This window comes from Pristiophorus japonicus, chromosome 3 (assembly GCF_044704955.1).
Source record: "Pristiophorus japonicus isolate sPriJap1 chromosome 3, sPriJap1.hap1, whole genome shotgun sequence".
Taxonomy (NCBI): Eukaryota; Metazoa; Chordata; class Chondrichthyes; family Pristiophoridae; genus Pristiophorus; species Pristiophorus japonicus.
This window is the reverse complement of record NC_091979.1, coordinates 86,784,246-86,803,022: the sequence shown is the minus strand read 5'-3', so window position 1 is coordinate 86,803,022 and position 18,777 is coordinate 86,784,246. Positions and strand designations below refer to the sequence as shown.

The 18,777-nt window shown below is 43.8% G+C and overlaps 1 protein-coding gene across 11 annotated transcripts in view; it reads left to right on the top strand.

The window, feature by feature from the left end:
* scn1laa (sodium channel, voltage-gated, type I-like, alpha) overlaps positions 1 to 18,777 on the top strand; it is a 229,341-nt gene that overhangs the window by 140,394 nt on the left and 70,170 nt on the right. For all 11 annotated transcript variants that reach the window (XM_070875524.1, XM_070875520.1, XM_070875525.1 and 8 more), the window contains 4 exons: positions 1,566 to 1,720; positions 2,196 to 2,369; positions 3,313 to 3,435; positions 5,743 to 6,015. In XM_070875524.1, the coding sequence (XP_070731625.1) occupies positions 1,566 to 1,720; positions 2,196 to 2,369; positions 3,313 to 3,435; positions 5,743 to 6,015 (725 nt within the window). The remainder of the gene's footprint in view (positions 1 to 1,565; positions 1,721 to 2,195; positions 2,370 to 3,312; positions 3,436 to 5,742; positions 6,016 to 18,777) is intronic.

Sequence of the window (18,777 nt, the reverse complement as noted above, 5' to 3'; positions counted from 1 at the left end):
CCTAAGAGAGAGACAAAAGTGGGAGAAGAATAGAAGAGTTTTATGTCAGAAATGCTTTGCATATTTCTTTTCAATATTTGCGACAAGGATCTGGTTACTTTGTCAAATTAGTAATATTATGCAGTTGTGTAACTGATAAAATGTCTAATTAATAGTGATGAGTAAACATACATGCAGGCAAGATGAAAAAACAATGCAGACACATGAGTCAGTGCTAATGTATCTTGATTGTATTCAGTGTGTAAATCATAATACATTTGATCATTTATATTTCTTGAAAGTGGGTTGTATTGTTAGACTAAATATAATTCACTTAACATTTGCTTTTTGGAACAACTCCCACTTTCAAAATGACTTGTTAATAAACCTATTTTTAGTTAAATGTTTAGAAGGCATTCAAATTAAACTGTAAGGCAGAGAAATTGCGTAGCGTCCCGTTTGGGCCGATAACTTTTGCGGTAACGCAGAAGTATCGCTGGGTGTTATGCGAGGGACTATGATACGAACTTCTGGTTTCGCACTCCAAAAAGGAAGTGGAGTGCTAAATCAAGCGCGAGCACTAAAGCCGGCAAGAGGGGCGATAGCAGTGCAGCGCTACCTAATGTCACGGGCAGCGCTGCTGGGAACGGAGGCTTCTTCCCTCCCTTAAAGGAAAGGGCCATCGCTGCAGGCTCTGCAATTAAAAGAGGTACCTCATCGCCGACGGCAGCTGCGAAGCACCACGATCGGCCACAATCGATCAGCAGAGTACATCGCTGATCGATCGCGGCCCAAGAAAATCATGAAAAATGAAAGTTAGGCATCACGGAAAAAAATTCCCCCGCAAACATCATCCCCTTTAAACAGTGGCCCGAAGCGCCAGGCCTCCCGTACAATGCCTCCTGTAGCTGTCGGTGTTGGCGCCCGGCAATGCTGCAGGGAGCGGAACCGAAGTTCGGGTCCGGGGCAATATGTAGGCCGAGGATGTCACGCTCTCGGGGTGCAGGAGGTCGTGGCGCAAGGGGTTACCATCACAGCAACAAAAACAAAAATGGAAGCACTTAGAGATTTAATAGTTTATAAGCAAGTACAGAGCCAGGTAAAAAGGGAGTGGGAAGAAAGGGCGAAAAGGAAAGTCTCTGATAGGGTTGAGGGCAGCATTGATTAAATGACAAAAGGGATGATGGTGCAAGGCAGAAGTGGGGTTATAATCGGAAAATAAAGAAACAAAAGATGGTTCCAGGTGTAAATGACAACTGCAGAACCATTACTAGCCCATACTGTTGGAGAAAATGGGAGCGGTGGTTAGGATCTGAAGTTGTTGAACTCAATGTTGAGGCTGAAATGTTGTAGTGTGCCTAATTGAAAAATCAAGCTTGTGTTGAACATCATTGGAACAATGTAAGAGGCCAAGAACAGAGAGATCAGAGTGGGATGGAGAATTAAAGTGGTAAGCGACCGGAAGCTCAGGGCCACGCTTGAGGACTAAACGAAGATGTTCATGAAATGTCTTCCTTTCTTGCAGAAAGTACAAAGTATATTTGTAATCGGCTTGGCATGGGATTTAATTTTTATCGTCTTTTCAGGATGTGTACAAAAATTCCCGTACTGCTATGTCAACATAGCAGAGGGCTCAGGCAAATCATGGTGGAACCTCAGAAAGACCTGCTACAGAATAGTGGAACACAATTGGTTTGAGACATTCATTATTTTCATGATTCTTCTCAGCAGTGGTGCCCTGGTGAGTAGGATTTTACATTATACAATCTTAATACTTTTCACACAGTTGGTATACTATATTACAGTTGTGTGTTTTAAAAAAAACGATAAAGTGCACTCTAAATTTTGAGGATTTAAAGGTTCCTCCTCTCTATAGCTTGATAAACCAGGTCATTCAATCCATCAAACATGATTCAAATTACAACTGATAGCTCAGAAACCAGAAGGCCGTTTGGTGCACAATAGTTAGAAAATCAGAATCACTTTATATTTATGGCGTTCCGAGACCTGGTCAAGACCAATCCTCCTAATCTATAACAAAGCAAAACTGGCAGTAACTGTGGAGAATGCCATGGTCTAGACTAACTCACCCTGCAGATTGATGGAGGTTGTGTGTTGGTGGGAAACAGAAAGAAAAAGAGGTGGGAAATCTGATCACGAAACTCAAATTGTCTTTTAGTAAAATATCAGAGGTTTTACCTTGCGTTTATTTTTAGGCTTTTGAAGATGTTCACATTGAACAACGGAAAAGCATCAAGTCAATGCTCGAATATGCTGATAAAATCTTCACCTACATTTTTATTCTGGAAATGCTCCTGAAGTGGGTGGCCTACGGTTTTGTGAAGTATTTCACTAATGCCTGGTGTTGGCTGGACTTCCTCATTGTTGATGTATGTATTCTGGATTTTTGCTTTGTTATTGGCAATCCATGGTATGATGTGACAGAATCATAGATTTGGCATATGATGCCTACGGCCATATTGCTCAGGGACCACTGTATAAAATGAAAATTTCTCAGTGATGCAGGAGTGACTGCTCTTCTGAGATTCAGGAGATTTATTGAGATAATAGTAAGGAGTTGTATGATAGTCATAGGGAGCTCCTCTCCATGTTCCAGTATACCTGGGAATTCTTGATGCTGACATTGCTGCCAAAAGTGGAAAAATATTCCATTCATTATTGTCAGCAGTAATGTCCCTCACTTTGATAAGTGAAAAATCACATCAACTTCTACAAATAAAATCTGTATTTATCCTGAATAATACAAATAGCTTATTTAATGTGTACCTGGGCATTGGTTCATGAATTTAAGAGAATCATTTTGACATTCTATGTAAGCTATAAACCTGTAATGCTAATTGAAAATAAATATACTGTTTTAATTTTTCATATTTTATGTGTGATGATTATTTGTGCTTATATAGCCTTATAATTTAGACTGTGTTTCCGATACAATGTGGAATTTCAACATGATCTTTTCTTGTTTGTTAATGCTCTATACTTCTGAGGAGCTTAGAAAAATATCTAGTCAAGAGCAGGGTTAAATGTTACAGGGATTTGTTTAATCTTAGATAATCAAATATTTCAGAGAACCATGGTTCAATTATTGTTGGGATCATGTGAAAGTTTTCTGTGGAATCAAACCAATCCGTTTGATGCCATCTTTTACTTACTTTGTGTTAACTTACCACTAAGAATAAAAATTGTTAATGCAGCTGATGTAGATTGGCCAGCCTTGGTTCTTCCTGAGAAGCATATGACAAATGCCACATCATGCAATTTCACAAACTACATTAACCACTTGGAATTTTTTATTTTTCCCTTTTTGTGTAGGTCTCTTTAGTGAGCCTTACAGCTAATGCCTTGGGCTACTCGGAACTAGGTGCCATTAAGTCCCTTAGGACACTAAGAGCTTTGAGACCTCTAAGAGCCTTGTCACGATTTGAAGGCATGAGGGTAAGATGGAACAAAACCTCTAGTTATGCATGTGTATAAGATGCATTTTGATCCAAAACAAATAAATTAATAAAGAATGAGTTACAGAAGTGGCGCTCTCACAGTTTCTACGCTATCCTAATATGAAGCAGCATTACAATATTGCAACACATGGCCACAAACTATCTAGTATCATAATATGTAAAATTCACTTATACTTTCCTGGCCAGCTTTTCAGTTATATAATCAAGGGGGTGAAATTGCCGCTTTTTATGAGGCCCATCAGCGCTTCCGGCTGGGGTGGGCAGGTATAAACAGCAGCTGAGTGGGCCGCGAAGCTGGCCAACATCCACTTGCAGGGTAGAAGTTAGAGGGATGGTCGCCAGCGCCCCACGCCGCCATCTTACATTTTTTGCCGACTCTCAGGTCAGCTTGCTTACCTCTTTTTTTTGCGTGGTCCGGGCCGCCATCGTGCAGCCCGCCACTCTGTTTTGGGTGCCAGGCTGCAGGCCCAGAAACACGCTGCCCTGATGGTCCAGCGGAGGCCATCAGAGGCCTTGCAGAGTGCGCAGCGGCCCTCCCCTTGTATATTTAACTTGGTATTTTTCACAAAAAAAATAGTTGTTTTCATATATTGTTTAGTTGCAGTACTTTCTGAAAACTATTAAAAATAAAATCAATTCAATTTCCAGCTCTATAACAGTTTTTGGTGCAATTTGAAATATGTGTTTTAACCGTGAGAAACCTCTTTACTGATTGTCAGCTTTATGAATACAATTGCATTTGAAGAGTTTTGAGAAAGAAACTTAATGAGTACCACAGGTTAAACTTTACAAGTTCATGCACCTGGCACTAAATTTTGCGTGCCAGGAATGCACATCGGGAATTCATCCTAAAAGGGCATATCATGAAATTAAATGTAGAGGTCAGCGGGACCCACTGGATTTTAACAAGACAGAAAATCAAGTGAACTTCACACACTCATTCCTGATTTGCACTTCTCGGAGGCGAAGCTTCATGTAGACAATGCAACTTAGGACATTGTTCCACAATTCGCAATCTAATATAAGAACATAAGAATTAGGAGCAGAAGTAGGTCATACGACCCCTCGAGCCTGCTCTGCCATTCAAGAAGACTATGGCTGATCTTCGACCTCAACTCCGATCCCCATATCTCTTGATTCCTCTGGAGTCAAAAATCTTATCTATCTCAGTCTTGAATACACTCAACAATTCAACATCCAAAGTCCTTTGGGGTAGAGAATTCCAAGGATTCACAACCCTCTGAATGAAGAAATTCCTCCTCACTCAGTCTTAAATGGCCGATATCTTATCCTGAGACTATGCCCCCTAGTTCTAGACTCTTCAGCCAGAGGAAACAACCTATCAGCATCCACCCTGTCAGTCCCCCTTAGAATCTTATATGGTTCAAGGAGATCTCCTCTCATTCATCTAACCTTGAGAGTATAGGTCCAATCCACTCAATTTCTTCTAATAGGACAACCCTCTCATCCCAGGAATCAATCTAGTGAACATTCTTTGCTCCACCTCTAAAGCAAATATATCCTTCCTCAGATAAGGAGACCAAAACTGTGCACAGTACTCCAAGTGTGGTCTCACCAAAGTCCTAGACAACTGTAGCAAAACTCATGTACTCCAACCCCCTTGCAATAAAGGCCAACATGCCAATTGCTTTCCTAATTGCTTGCTGTACCTGCATGCTAAATCCCTGTTTCCCGTATGAGGGCACCTAAATCTCTCTGAACACCAATATTTAATAGTTTCTCACCATTTAAAAAATATTGTGTCTGATCATCCTGTGAGGGTACCAAAAATGATTAGTTTCACACCTGCCAAACATAAACACACATCTGCCAAACTAAGACCTGCCATTGTTTGATTTTATTTTCCAGTTTCACAATATTATGCCACTAATTTTGATTTTGAAGTCTGTATTTTACTTATAATTTTACATATTTTGTTTCTTTGCAGTAATCAAATTATGTGACATCATCGGTCCACCACAAGGTTTTTGCTTTATTTTGCTTTTTTCAATACATGCAATATCATTTGGTCAAATAGCTTTCTTTCAATTACTTTATATTGTTTCTATGTCCATATCTGTGATCATTTTGTCTGGTTTTGTTTCATGATATATTTAATCTTCATTGCACAAAGAGTTAGTGTTATTTCAGCTGCATGCATAAACTACAACTTAGAGACTACTTTTAACAAAAATCAATTTTCTGTTTATATAACCAAGCATCTTTTCTCATTCTGACATTTATAGTTTGTCTAACATGTTTTTCCTCAAATGTTAATGATTAGGTGGTCGTCAATGCCCTTCTTGGAGCAATTCCTTCCATCATGAATGTGCTGCTTGTCTGCCTGATATTCTGGCTCATTTTCAGTATAATGGGTGTGAATCTTTTCGCTGGAAGGTACTACCACTGTATCAACACAACTGACGGACTTCCATTCCCCATCAATGTTGTTGACAACATGACTGATTGCCTTCAGCTTAATACTAGTGCACGATGGAAAAATGTAAAAATCAACTTTGACAATGTTGGAGCTGGCTACCTTGCTTTACTACAAGTGGTGAGTTAACTGCTGCCTCACAATTTTTTTTAAAATAAAGAATAAACAAGGCCTTGGAAAACCATATAGTTTTGCAATTTTAGGTTGGTATGGAAAGAGTGGCTCGAACTAATAATTCATAGTTGGATTAAAGCTGCTAGACTAGAGTTAGTCATTTTATGGTCTACAGACCAACTTTGGGCATGTTGTGCTCCATGGCAGGATCTAGTCCAGCTTGTCTTTCTAGCTTGTTATTTTCTTGCACCCAATCGATTTTGGTGTACATCGGGTCTGATGTGTTGCAGTGGAGATCTCATATGACATTTATAGCAGTGTGCACAACTTCCTCCTGGATTTGGGTACTGAACGTTCTATAGTTGTAACTGTACCTCCCCAAATGCTGATGATGACTTCTTTCCTGCCTTCTTTAGCTCTGCTTCCCACCTCAGACAAAATGACGAAATTGTGTTGCCATTTGAACAAATTTCTTCGCTGTTTAAGAGTGGTATAAGTCTCCATGCTGAAGTTGTATACAATTTTATTTTGATGAAAACTTTTCACTATTGAAAGAATTAAAAAATATATATTTGGTAATTATATGTTACAATTGATTATTTAAAGGTATCAAGCAGATTTTCTATTCAGTACTGCTGTCTTTTTCTTGGTAAAATTAGGAAATTCTTTTGTTTCAATAACATTATTTTGAAATGAAAGAAAAAAGAGCTTTACAAAGCTGGTATTCTCTGAATCATTGACATGACCTGCATACTCATTGGTAGAAAGTGAGATCTCACCTCAGTGCACTAATCTTCATCATATTCCAAATTCCATAAGTATTCTTCCTTCGTTAGATCAGTGGTCTGGTTGAAAATTAGGACATGGAAATGCGGTATCCCCAAAAGCGGGCACGGGGATCGGGGGATCGAAGGCAGCACGTAAAATTCGTGCTGTCTGCTACTTTGCATGATTGTAGTGTTCAGCTGAGTCTGAACGCGCTGCTGAGCGGCTGAACATTCAGCAGTCGCCCAAGTTCATGTAGTACTTAAAGGCAGTCTGCACCTTTTAAAAGGGAGATGCCTACAGCCTGCCACAGGTCCTAGAACTGTTTGTGGAGGCTACTGCCATAAAGGCTGAATAATTCCTCAACAGGAAAGAGAAAGAACTTCGAGGTTCTCTGATGCAGCACTGGAGGTATTGGTCCTGGACGTCAACTCCAGGAGCGAGGTTCTCTTCCCACAGGAGTCCCTCGAGGCAATATGGTCTTGACCAGCAGTGTAGCCGTGAGGACCTGCACTCAGTGCAGGAAGAAGTTTAATGACCGTACACGCTGGTCAAGGTCAGTGAATTCATCTTCAAATACCATATCTTACCATCTGCACCATTGGCCTCACACACTGCTCAATGTACCACACATCACACTCACCTACCAACAATCTCTACCAAACACAACTCATATCTTATATTCATACCTTCACCTCACCTGCACACACTTACCACTGCTGTAAGCCTCACATCCACATCTCACAGCTTGAACATTTATTAAATTAATAAATAATTATTAGAATCGGTGGACATGACATTGGATGGAGATTAGTAATGAGATAAGTGAATTTAAAATAGAAAGAGGGGAGGGGATATATTAAACAAACTCGAAGAGGATAAAACCCCTGGTCTGGATGGATTGCATCCACACATTTTAAAAGAATCTAGGAAAGAGATAGCACAGGCATTAATACACATATTTAATAATTCATTAGAAAAAGGTGGTGCCAAAGGACTGGTGGATAGCTAACATAATACCTATATTTAAGAACGGGGATAGAACATGTCCAGGGAATTATAGACCAGTCGGTGGTAGTAAAAATAATGGAACCCCTACTGAAGGAGAAAATAGAAGAACATCTAGAAACCAAAAATATAGTAATGAATAGTCAGCATGGATTTCAAAAGGGAAAGACTTGCTTGACCAACGTCATTGAATTTTTTGATGAGGTAACAGAGAGAGTAGACAATGGTAATGCAGTAGATGTAATTTATCTAGATTTTCAAAAGACCTTTGATAAGGTACCTCACAGACTGATGAAAAAGGTCAGAGTGTGGAGTCAGGGGTCAAGCAGCAGAATTGATGGCTAACTGGCTTCAAGACAGGAAGCAGAGACTAGGGGTAAAAGGTAGCTATTCACAGTGGCAGACGGGTATTGGTGTTCCACAAGGATCAGTGCTGGGACCACCGTTGTTCACAATTATATTAACGATTTAGACTTTGGAATCAAAAACACAATTTCTAAATTTGTGGACGACACCAAATTGGGAGGCGACAGTCAATACTGAGGAGGACTGCAATAAATTACAGGAGGACCTGAATAAATTTGCAGAATGTTGACAAATGAAATTCAACACAGATAAATATGATGCACAGGTTCGATCTCCCAACTCTGGGAGTTCTGAAATCCGGAAAATGTTCCGAAATCCGGACATTTTTTAAAACGGCGAAAGCGGTATTTTTTCGCCAAAAATACCGCTAATGACTCCGCTATTTTTTAAAGGCCCAGTAGTAAAAATCAGCAGAAACCACGGTCCTCGCCAACTTTAGTCTGAGGATGATTACCGCTGCAAGTTCGGCCTAGGGAGGGGGAAAACACAAAAAAAAAATACAAAAAATAAAAATTCACAAAACATTCACAAAACCCTTACCTACTAAATCGCTGAAAAAGAATTAAAAAATAAAAACTTTAACGTACCTTTTTTGCAGGTCTTCATACCTACCACTGTTTTTGGGGCTGCAACGCGGGTTTTTCTCGGGCATTTTTTTTTCGCCCAGAATACGAGTGCGGCAAAAGTCAAATTTCAGGACGTCGGAAATGCACGCTGTCTGCTCTTCTACCCGCTGCTTCCGGTGTTCCCTCTTTGGTCGGGTTGGCACACTGTCGGAAAATACAGGTACACGAAAGTTGGCCCAAGGGTTTCCGGAATCGAGACTTCGGATTTCTGTTCCGAAATCCGGAAATACCTGAAATCCGGAAGGGCCTTGGTCCTGAGGTTTCTGGATTTCGGAGGTCGAACCTGTATTACATTTTGGTAGGAAGAATAGGGAGGTCACTTATTACTTGGAGGGTGAGAGTCTGGGTGGGGTAGAGGAACAAAGGGATGTCAGAGTACAAATACACAAATCGCTAAAAGTTGCGACACAGGTTAGCAAAGTCATAAAAAAAAAAGCAAACCAAGCACTACGGTTTATTTCTAGAGGTATAGAATTGAAAAGTAGGGAAGTTATGTTAAACCTGTATCGAACCTTGGTTAGACCACACTTAAGATTACTGCGTAAAGTTCTGGTTGCCATATTATAAAAAGGATAGAGACACTGGAGAGGGTGCAGAGAGGATTTACAAGATTGATACCAGAAATTAGGGTATACATATAAGGAAAGGATGAACATGCTGTTGAAAAAGAAGGCTAAGGACTAACCTAATAGAGGTCTTTAAAATTATGAAAGGTTTTGAGAGAGTGGATACAGAGAGAATGTTTCCACTTGTGGGGAAGAGCATAACTGGAGGCCATCAATATAAGATACTCACCAAGAAATCCAATAGGGAATTCAGAAGAAACTTCTTAACACAAAGAGTGGTGAGAATGTGGGACTTGCTACCACGGGGAATGGTTGAAGCGAATAATATAGATGCATTGAAGAGAAGGTTAGACAAGCATATGAGGGAGAAGGGGATAGAGGTTGATGCTGATAGATTTAGATGAGGAGAGACGGGAGCAGACTTGAGTGGAGCATAAACGCCGGGTTGGACTGAATGGCTTGTTTTTGTGTCGTATAACACACTGCCAGCTATTCAACCATGACAGACACATCACCCAAACACCAGACTCACTGACACACTTTCCTTTCTCTTGCAGGAAAAGGTGGCATATAACAAACTCAAGCAAGCCTTAGCTGGTGGGCGATAGGCTCGCCTGCATCTCCTCATTCCCTTGGAGGGGATGGAGCTGACCATTCTTAGCAGGGGCATGGCTGAGCCCGTGGTCAGTGGCTGGGTTGAAGGAATACAAGGTGCCATTCCCCTCATACATTATCCTCCTTCTCACATCCTACTTCCCCTTATCTCTCAATCTCGTCTTTATAATCACCATATAGAAACCTAGAAATTCACAGCCCAGAAGGAGGCCATTTTGGCCCATCGTGTCCACGCCAGCCGACAAAGAGCCGCACGGCCCTTGGTCAGCAGCCCTAAAGGTTACATATAAACCTATGAACAATGACGGAAAGGCAATGAGCACCCAGCCCAACCAGTCTGCCTCACCACAATTTCGTCGCCCCTTATACTGAAAACATTCTACACTCCACCTCAACTGGAGCCATGTGATCTCCTTGGAGAGGCAAAATCCAGAAAAACCCAGGCCAATTTAGGGAGAAAAAATCTGGGAAAATTTCTCTCCAGGCGATCGAAACTAGTCCAGGAGATCACCCTGGTTGTATTCGATTCCCTGCAGTACTTACCATTATTTCTGCGTCGGCCGACAAAAGATTATCCAGTCTAATCCCAATTACCAGCTCTGGGTCTGCAGGATTCAGCACTTTAAGTGCCCATCCAACCATCTCTTAAAAGTGGTGAAGGTTTCTGCATCCACCACTCTTCCAGGCAGCGAGTTCCAGATCCCCACAACCCTCTGCATAAAGAACCCCCCCCCCCCCACCCTCAAATCCCCTCGAAACCTTCTACCACCCACCTTAAAACTATGCTCCCTCGTAAGAGACCCCTACACCAATGGAAATAGGCCCTTACTATCCACCATGTCCAGGCCCCTCAATATTTTGTACACCTCAATGAGGTCTCCTCTCAACCTCCTCTGTTCCAATGAGAACAAACCCAGCCTATCCAATCTTTCCTCATAACTAAGATTCTCCATTCCAGGCAGCATCCTAGTAAAATCTCCTTTGCACCCTCTCTAGTGCAATCACATCCTTCCGATAATACGGCAACCAGAACTGCACACAGTACTCCAGTTGTGGCCTCACCAAAGTATTTTACAATTTAAACATAACCTCTGTGTTTTTATATTCTATGCCTCGGCCAATAAAGGCAAGCATTCCGTATGCCGCCTTAACCACCTTATCCACCTGGCCTGCTACTTTCAGGGATCTGTGGACAAGCACTCCAAGGTCCCTTTGTTCATCTACACTATTAAGTGGCCTACCGCTTAATGTGTATACCCTTTCCTTATTAGCCCTCCCAAAGTGCATCACCTCACACTTCTCTGAATTAAATTCCATTTGCCACTGCTCTGCCCACCTGACCAGTAGATTGATATCATTCTGCAGCCCATGACTTTTCTCTTCATTATCAACCACATAGACAATAGTGTTGTCTGCAAATTTCTTAATCATACTCCCTATATTCAAATCTAAATCATTGATATATACCACAAAAAACAAGGGACCCAGTATTGAGCCCTGGGGAACCACACTGGAAACATCCTTCCAGTCACAAAAGCATCCATCAATCATTACCCTTTGCTTCCTACCTCCAAGCCAATTTTGGATCACTTTTGCCACTTTGCCCTGGATCCCATGGGCTTCAACCTTCATGACCAGTCTACCATGTGCGACCTTATCAAAAGCCTTGCTAAAGTCCATATATACTGCATCGTATGCACTACCCTCATCAACCCTCTTGGTTACCTCCTCAAAAAATTCAATCGGGTTAGTCAAACACGATGATCCCTTAACAAATCCGTGCTGACTGTCCCTAATTAATCCTTGCCTTTCCAAATGTAGATTTTTCCTGTCTTTCAGGATTTTTTCCAATAATTTTCCTACCACTGGGGTTAGGCTGACAGGCCTGTAATTACTCGGCCTATCCCTTTCTCCCTTCTTAAACAAGGGTATTACATTAGCAGTCCTCCAACTCTCCGGCACCATTCCCAGATCCAAAGAGGACTGGAAAATGATGGTCGAGGCCTCTGCTATTTCCTCTTTTAGTTCGCTCAACAGCCTGGGATGCATTTCATCCAGGCCTGGGGACTGATCTACTTTCAAAGCTGCTAAACCCCTTAATACTATATTTATTTCATCCAGAATATCACACTCCTCCTCGATAGCAGTATCTGCATTGCCCCTTTCCTTTGTGAAAACAGATCCAACGTATTCGTTAAGAATCCTACCAACATCTTCCGCCACACAAAGATTACCCTCATGGTCTCTAATGGTTTAAGCATGCAACTCTTGCTTCCCTCCCATCACCACACCCTAACCTGTGCCTTTCACACAACCAACCACCAGCTCAGATACTGACACTCCGCGTACTTTAGAGGATAGGTCAGACACTGAATCTGCACGTGGTGAGACACCGGGCATGAGTGGCCTGCAGCTAGGGCAGGGGAAATGGGTAGCTCAGGTGCCTGATCCCCGTAGGGGGGGGGAGGTCGCACACGAGTTCTGCTGCACAGGACTCAGCTGAAGACGTCGTTGGGGCAGCCTACTGAAGAACGCTGATGGGTAGGCACAATGTAATTATTGGTGCATTGGCAAGTCTGCCCGAAAGCCTGAATGCAATATCAAGAAGCATGGAGGAGTACAGCTCCAGCCTAGTACAGGGCTTTGGGAAGAGCTTGGACCTTATCCTTTCCAGCGTTGAATTGTTTTGTCAGATCCATTGACGTATTTGTGGACCCAACCACCATGTCACATCGCTTGGCCAAAGTCTCAGCTTCCATTGCAGCACAAGCAGAAGCCACCCAACGTCCTAAGTGCTACAATGGAAGGTCAGACTGAAGTCATACAAGCACAGACAGCTGCCATCATGGCTGGGTTTACCAGTGAAGATAGGGGCCTATAGAGTGTCACAGCAGTCTGTACTCCCTCAGATTAGTAAGATTGCTTAGGCACTGCCCTGGAGAGTGGTAACGGATCCGTGGAGAATCACGCTCTCTCAAGATGACAGCATTTGTCCTCCCAAAAACAGCTACTCCACCAGTGCCTGGCTGTTGCCTGTCACCCAGCCAGCCCAGACTGCTGCCGCCCATGCCGAGATGGTGCAATCCAAAGCCAGACCTACTAGGCCCAGAGCTCCCAGAGGTCATCCTGCAAGGCAACTGCAGTCTCACCCACTGAAAGTCAGCAGCCCTCCGCCAGCCATACTGCAGCCACTGTGATAGCACCACGTAGGAGCACTAGGATAGTCAAAGGCACACAAGGGAATGCACAAGGGTGATTCGTTGATTTGTTGATGTAATATTGGTTGAATAGATAGATAAAGTTTGATTGGAATGTTTGCATTGTGGTGACTTTTATTTCAGCATTGTGGCCAAGATGACGCTGTGATGGTCAGTAACAGAGGGAAGCTAAGGTGTGAGACTTATGTTGAATCGAGAATTGGGTTTGTGTTCACTCGTACCACAGGCAGATGATTCGATCCCGGCCTTAAAGGGGCTGTCTGGGTTGCCTCCTTCCTTCCACTTCCTCCTCTTCCACCTTCCTTCTCTTCCACCTCCTCCTTCTCTTCCACCTCCTGCTCCTGAGCTGGTGGCCGTATCCCTGGTGGCAAGGGGTGTGTCCTCATGATGGTCAGGTTGTAGACGTTACAGCAGACCACCATGAATCAGGACACATGCTCCCTGACAGCGCACTCTTGAGTTGTCGAAATCCATTTGAAAGGCCCCGCAACTTCTGGGTTTCCACATGCTCGAAATCCAGAACTTGCAATCTGTCACGGTACGTTTTGACAGATCATCCGAAGCGCATGGAAACTTAGTATTGCTGGCACAGATTTGGGCTATTTGCCCAACAACAGACTGGCAATTGCCCATAAAACTCTTACGGCAGATAAAGGCAGGTTTAGGGCTGCGATCAACAGCATAAGGGTATATATAAGCCTTAATTTAAACATTTAAAAATCAAAAAATAAGCACATGCACTTGAAATGAGTTTACACAAATAATGTCCTGGATTAAAATGTTTAAAACTATTTAACAAAAAAATAATTTTTTATTGAGGTTACTGCAATGAAGAGAGTTACAAAATTGCAATTTGTTATATTTATAATCATCAGAATTCTGTAAATTGTATAATTATTTGGGGATTAAATTGCATATCATTGGGGGATTCCCTTCGTAAATGATTGCAATGGAATTCTCCTTTCTCATTGGAGGACCGGACCCACGCAATCCCAGATACGGTTCCGAACCACCTGCATCCCTGGGATCCGTGGGCCTTTACGCTGCCTGGGTGCCTGGAGGTAGGTTCAAATTTGTTTTGTGGGTTGGAAGCGTAGTGTGAAGATACGCTTCCGACCGCAATTTCTAACCCCATGGGGCCGAAATTCAGTGTCCCTAGAGGGACCGTTAACGTGCGTTTCTGGCGGCCGATCGCAAAAATTGATCGGCCGCTGCATCCCGGTGTATTGGCCCCCCCCCCCCGATGCACATTTAGCTCGGTGCGGGGGGGGGGGTTGTTCCAGCGGTGAGCACTTCCGCCCTAGTGGTAAAGGGGGTTTGGCTGTGGTGACATCATCAGTGTGCGCACAGCTGCTATGCGGCCACGCTACCCATATTCAGCACTTAAAAGGGAGGCCTTTTTTCAGCACTGACCCTGCCAGGTTTTTGTGTCGGTCCATGGAACGCGACACCATTGGACGAGGTCAATGGACTAATCCCGCAATCAGGGCAATTTTTGGAGGAAAGTTTTACTTCTGTTTTTTGCCTACATTGAACCTGCTAAGTTAGAAGTTTTGAGAGAGTTCTGAGGACTTTCAGCTCTTAGGGCTCAATTTTGGCCAGGAGTTGCTCTTTTTTTTTGGAGTAACCTAATTTTTCTGGCGTAACTTAAAAATCCCCAGTTTCCCCAATCAATTTGCATCAGCGTAACTCAGTTAGTTACGATTTTATTAGCTTCGTTTTTTTTTCTCAGAAGGGGGCGTTACCAGCCACCTACGCCAGTTCTGCCCATTTAGGCAATTTTGGCCAGCTAATAGTTCCTCTATTTCTACTTAAGCCAGCGTATGTGGCCACTTCAGAAAACCCTTGCAGAGAGTTAAAGAAATTGGCGCAGGTAGATACATCAGAGGCCATTCGGTCTGGGATAGGGACGGGAAGCACAGAGGACTGGCACCTAAACCAACCCCAAGCCTCACCCTTAGCAATGTTTGCAAACACTAAGTACTAACAATTCAATAAGAAATAATAAATTTAAGTCCTACCTTCATCTTCAAACTCAGCCCGGGAAGATAGTGGGCCGGTGCCGGAGGCCACTCAGCCTGGGCTAGGGGCGGGACAACGCACCGGGAGGCCACTCTGCCTGGGCTAGGGGCGGGACAACGCACCGGGAGGCCACTCGACCTGGGCTAGGGGCGGGCAGGAGAACTGATAAAAATCACCAGCAGGCAGTGATTTCTATCAGTTCTCCTGCCCGCCCCTAGCCCTGGCTGAGTGGCCTCCCGGTGCGATCATTCTCTTAGAAATCACCGGCAGGCAGGAGCACTAAGAGATCGAACACACCGGGCGGCCACTCGGCCACCTGTATCTTAATACTTTGAAATTATTTTACCAACAATTAATTAATTGCAAGTTAATAGCTGAGAATACAATACTCCTCATCCTAGTCTTTAAAAAAAATGATATCAGGTCCAGGGCAAACATTTACAGAGAAAATATAATATTTTGTAGAATGTTCATAACAAAAGAAAATGAAGTATTGTAAGCAAATCTACACAATATTCACTAAGGAGGACACAAACAACCTTCCGGATATAAAAGGGGTCAGAGGGTCTAGTAAGAAGGAGGAACTGAGGGAAATCCTTATTAGTCGGGAAATTGTGTTGGGGAAATTGATGGGATTGAAGGCCGATAAATCCCCAGGGCCTGATGGACTGCATGCCAGAGTACTTAAGGAGGTGGCCTTGGAAATAGCGGATGCATTGACAGTCATTTTCCAACATTCCATCGACTCTGGATCAGTTCCTATCGAATGGAGGGTAGCCAATGTAACCCCACTTTTAAAAAAAGGAGGGAGAGAGAAAACAGGGAATTATAGACCGGTCAGCCTGACATCAATAGTGGGTAAAATGATGGAATCAGTTATTAAGGATGTCATAGCAGCACATTTGGAAAGAGATGACATGATAGGTCCAAGTCAGCATGGATTTGTGAAAGGGAAATCATGCTTGACAAATCTTCTGGAATTTTTTGAGCATGTTTCCAGTAGAGTGGACAAGGGAGAACCAGTTGATGTGGTATATTTGGACTTTCAGAAGGCTTTCGACAAGGTCCCACACAAGAGATTAATGTGCAAAGTTAAAGCACATGGGATTGAGGGTAGTGTGCTGACATGGATTGAGAACTGGTTGTCAGACAGGAAGCAAAGAGTAGGAGTAAATGGGTACTTTTCAGAATGGCAGTCAGTGACTAGTGGGGTATCGCAAGGTTCTGTGCTGGGGCCCCAGCTGTTTACATTGTACATTAATGATTTAGATGAGGGGATTAAATGTAGTATCTCCAAATTTGCGGATGACACTAAGTTGGGTGGCAGTGTGAGCTGCGAGGAGGATGCTATGAGGCTACAGAGTGACTTGGATACGTAAGGTGAGTGGGCAAATGCATGGCAGATGAAGTATAATGTGGATAAATGTGAGGTTATCCACTTTGGTGGTAAAAACAGAGAGACAGACTATTATCTGAATGGTGACAGATTAGGAAAAGGGGAGGTGCAACAAGACCTGGGTGTCATGGTACATCAGTCATTGAAAGTTGACATACAGGTACAGTAGGCGGTTAAGAAAGCAAATGGCATGTTGGCCTTCATAGCGAGGGGATTTGAGTACAGGGGCAGGGAGGTGTTGCTACAGTTGTACAGGGCCTTGGTGAGGCCACACCTGGAGTATTGTGTACAGTTTTGGTCTCCTAACTTGAGGAAGGACATTCTTGCTATTGAGGGAGTGCAGCGAAGGTTCACCAGACTGATTCCCGGGATGGCGGGACTGACATATCAAGAAAGACTGGATCAACTGGGCTTGTATTCACTGGAGTTCAGAAGAATGAGAGGGGACCTCATAGAAATGTTTAAAATTCTGATGGGTTTAGACAGGTTAGATGCAGGAAGAATGTTCCCAATGTTGGGGAAGTCCAGAACCAGGGGTCACAGTCTAAGGATAAGGGGTAAGCCATTTAGGACCGAGATGAGGAGAAACTTCTTCACCCAGAGAGTGGTGAACCTGTGTAATTCTCTACCACAGAAAGTTGTTGAGGCCAATTCACTAAATGTATTCAAAAAGGAGTTAGATGTAGTCCTTACTACTAGGGGGAATCAAGGGGTATGGCGAGAAAGCAGGAATGGGGTACTGAAGTTGCATGTTCAGCCATGAACTCATTGAATGGCGGTGCAGGCTCGAAGGGCTGAATGGCCTACTCCTGCACCTATTTTCTATGTTTCTATCTGTCTACAACTCACATCATCCCACGTCCAGCACTTCTCAATGGCTGTTACCCCAGTTTCTCTGTAGTATTCTTCCAAGGGTGGCTCCACCAAAATAACATGTTGCACGCTACTGCGCATGCGCCAACATCACGAATCACCACTGCGCATGTGCAGACGTCCCAGCACATTTTCCATCGCAGAATGACTGGCCACATTGCACGACTGCAGTGAAGAGGCCAGACAGTGACCAAAGTTACAACATTTTTTTTCGGCACATCTGGGAACGTAAAAAAGCGGCGTAACTCTGGTAAGTGCGCGGAAAAATGGGCTCAGCCAGAATGGAGCCCTTAGTCTTTAGTGGAGGCCAATGGGCCTCATTCTGTGCTCCAGAGGCATGTTTGGCAGAGTGCATCCTGAAAAAGAATGGGATCAATGTTGGCAAGGGAATACCTGATCAAACGCAGGGTGGCACGCAGGAGAAGGCATCGCCATCAGGAACGTCGAGAGAGGCAGCAGGCAAGGGAGGTGGCAGCCATGGCTGACCAACAGAGAGAAAGGCCTGCAGATGTGCGCAGCCTTGCAGCTAGAGAAGGTGGCCAGGAGCGGGGTGGCGTCAGGAAGAGGGTGAGGTATGCTGACCACGCCCCCCACCAATTATTAGGCCAGGAGCCTTGCCAGCAACAGCCTCCAGAGACGCCCAACAATCCGGAGGACCAGGGAGATAGGCATCATCCAGCTGTCAGTGGATGTGGGCAACGCAGAGGTGGGGGAAGGAGGCCCTACCTTCCGTGTCTAGAGATCTCAATTCTCCTTCCTCCAGCTCAGTGATGAGCAATGTCTGCAAAGGCTAAGATTTAGTAAAGAAGTACTCAGGGAGCTCTGCACTGTTCTGCGTGAAGATCTCCAGCCTCACACAAGGCTGAGGACTACCCTGAGCGCATAGACCAAGGTCACCATCGCCTTGAATTTTTATACCACGGGGTCGTTCCAGTCTGCCACTGCAGACATTGGCAACATCTCACAATTCTCCACACATCGGTGCATCCGGCAGGTCACCGATACACTCTACAGCAGTACAGCTCCTCCCCCATGACAAGCAACAAACAGGTAGAGTGGCAGGGTGGATTTGCCTGAATTGCAGGCTTCCCAAGGGTGCAGGGTGCGATAGGTTGCACACAAGTTGGGCTGAGGGCGCTACAACATTACCCCGAGATCTTTGTGAACTGCAAGGGTTCTACTCGCTGAATGTGCAGCTCGTGTGTGACCACCAGCGCGGATCCTGGCAGTTGATGTGAGGTATCCAGAAAGCAGCCATGATTCCTTCACTCTGTGCCAGACCAGTGTTCCCACCTTCTTCACAGGCCTAAATC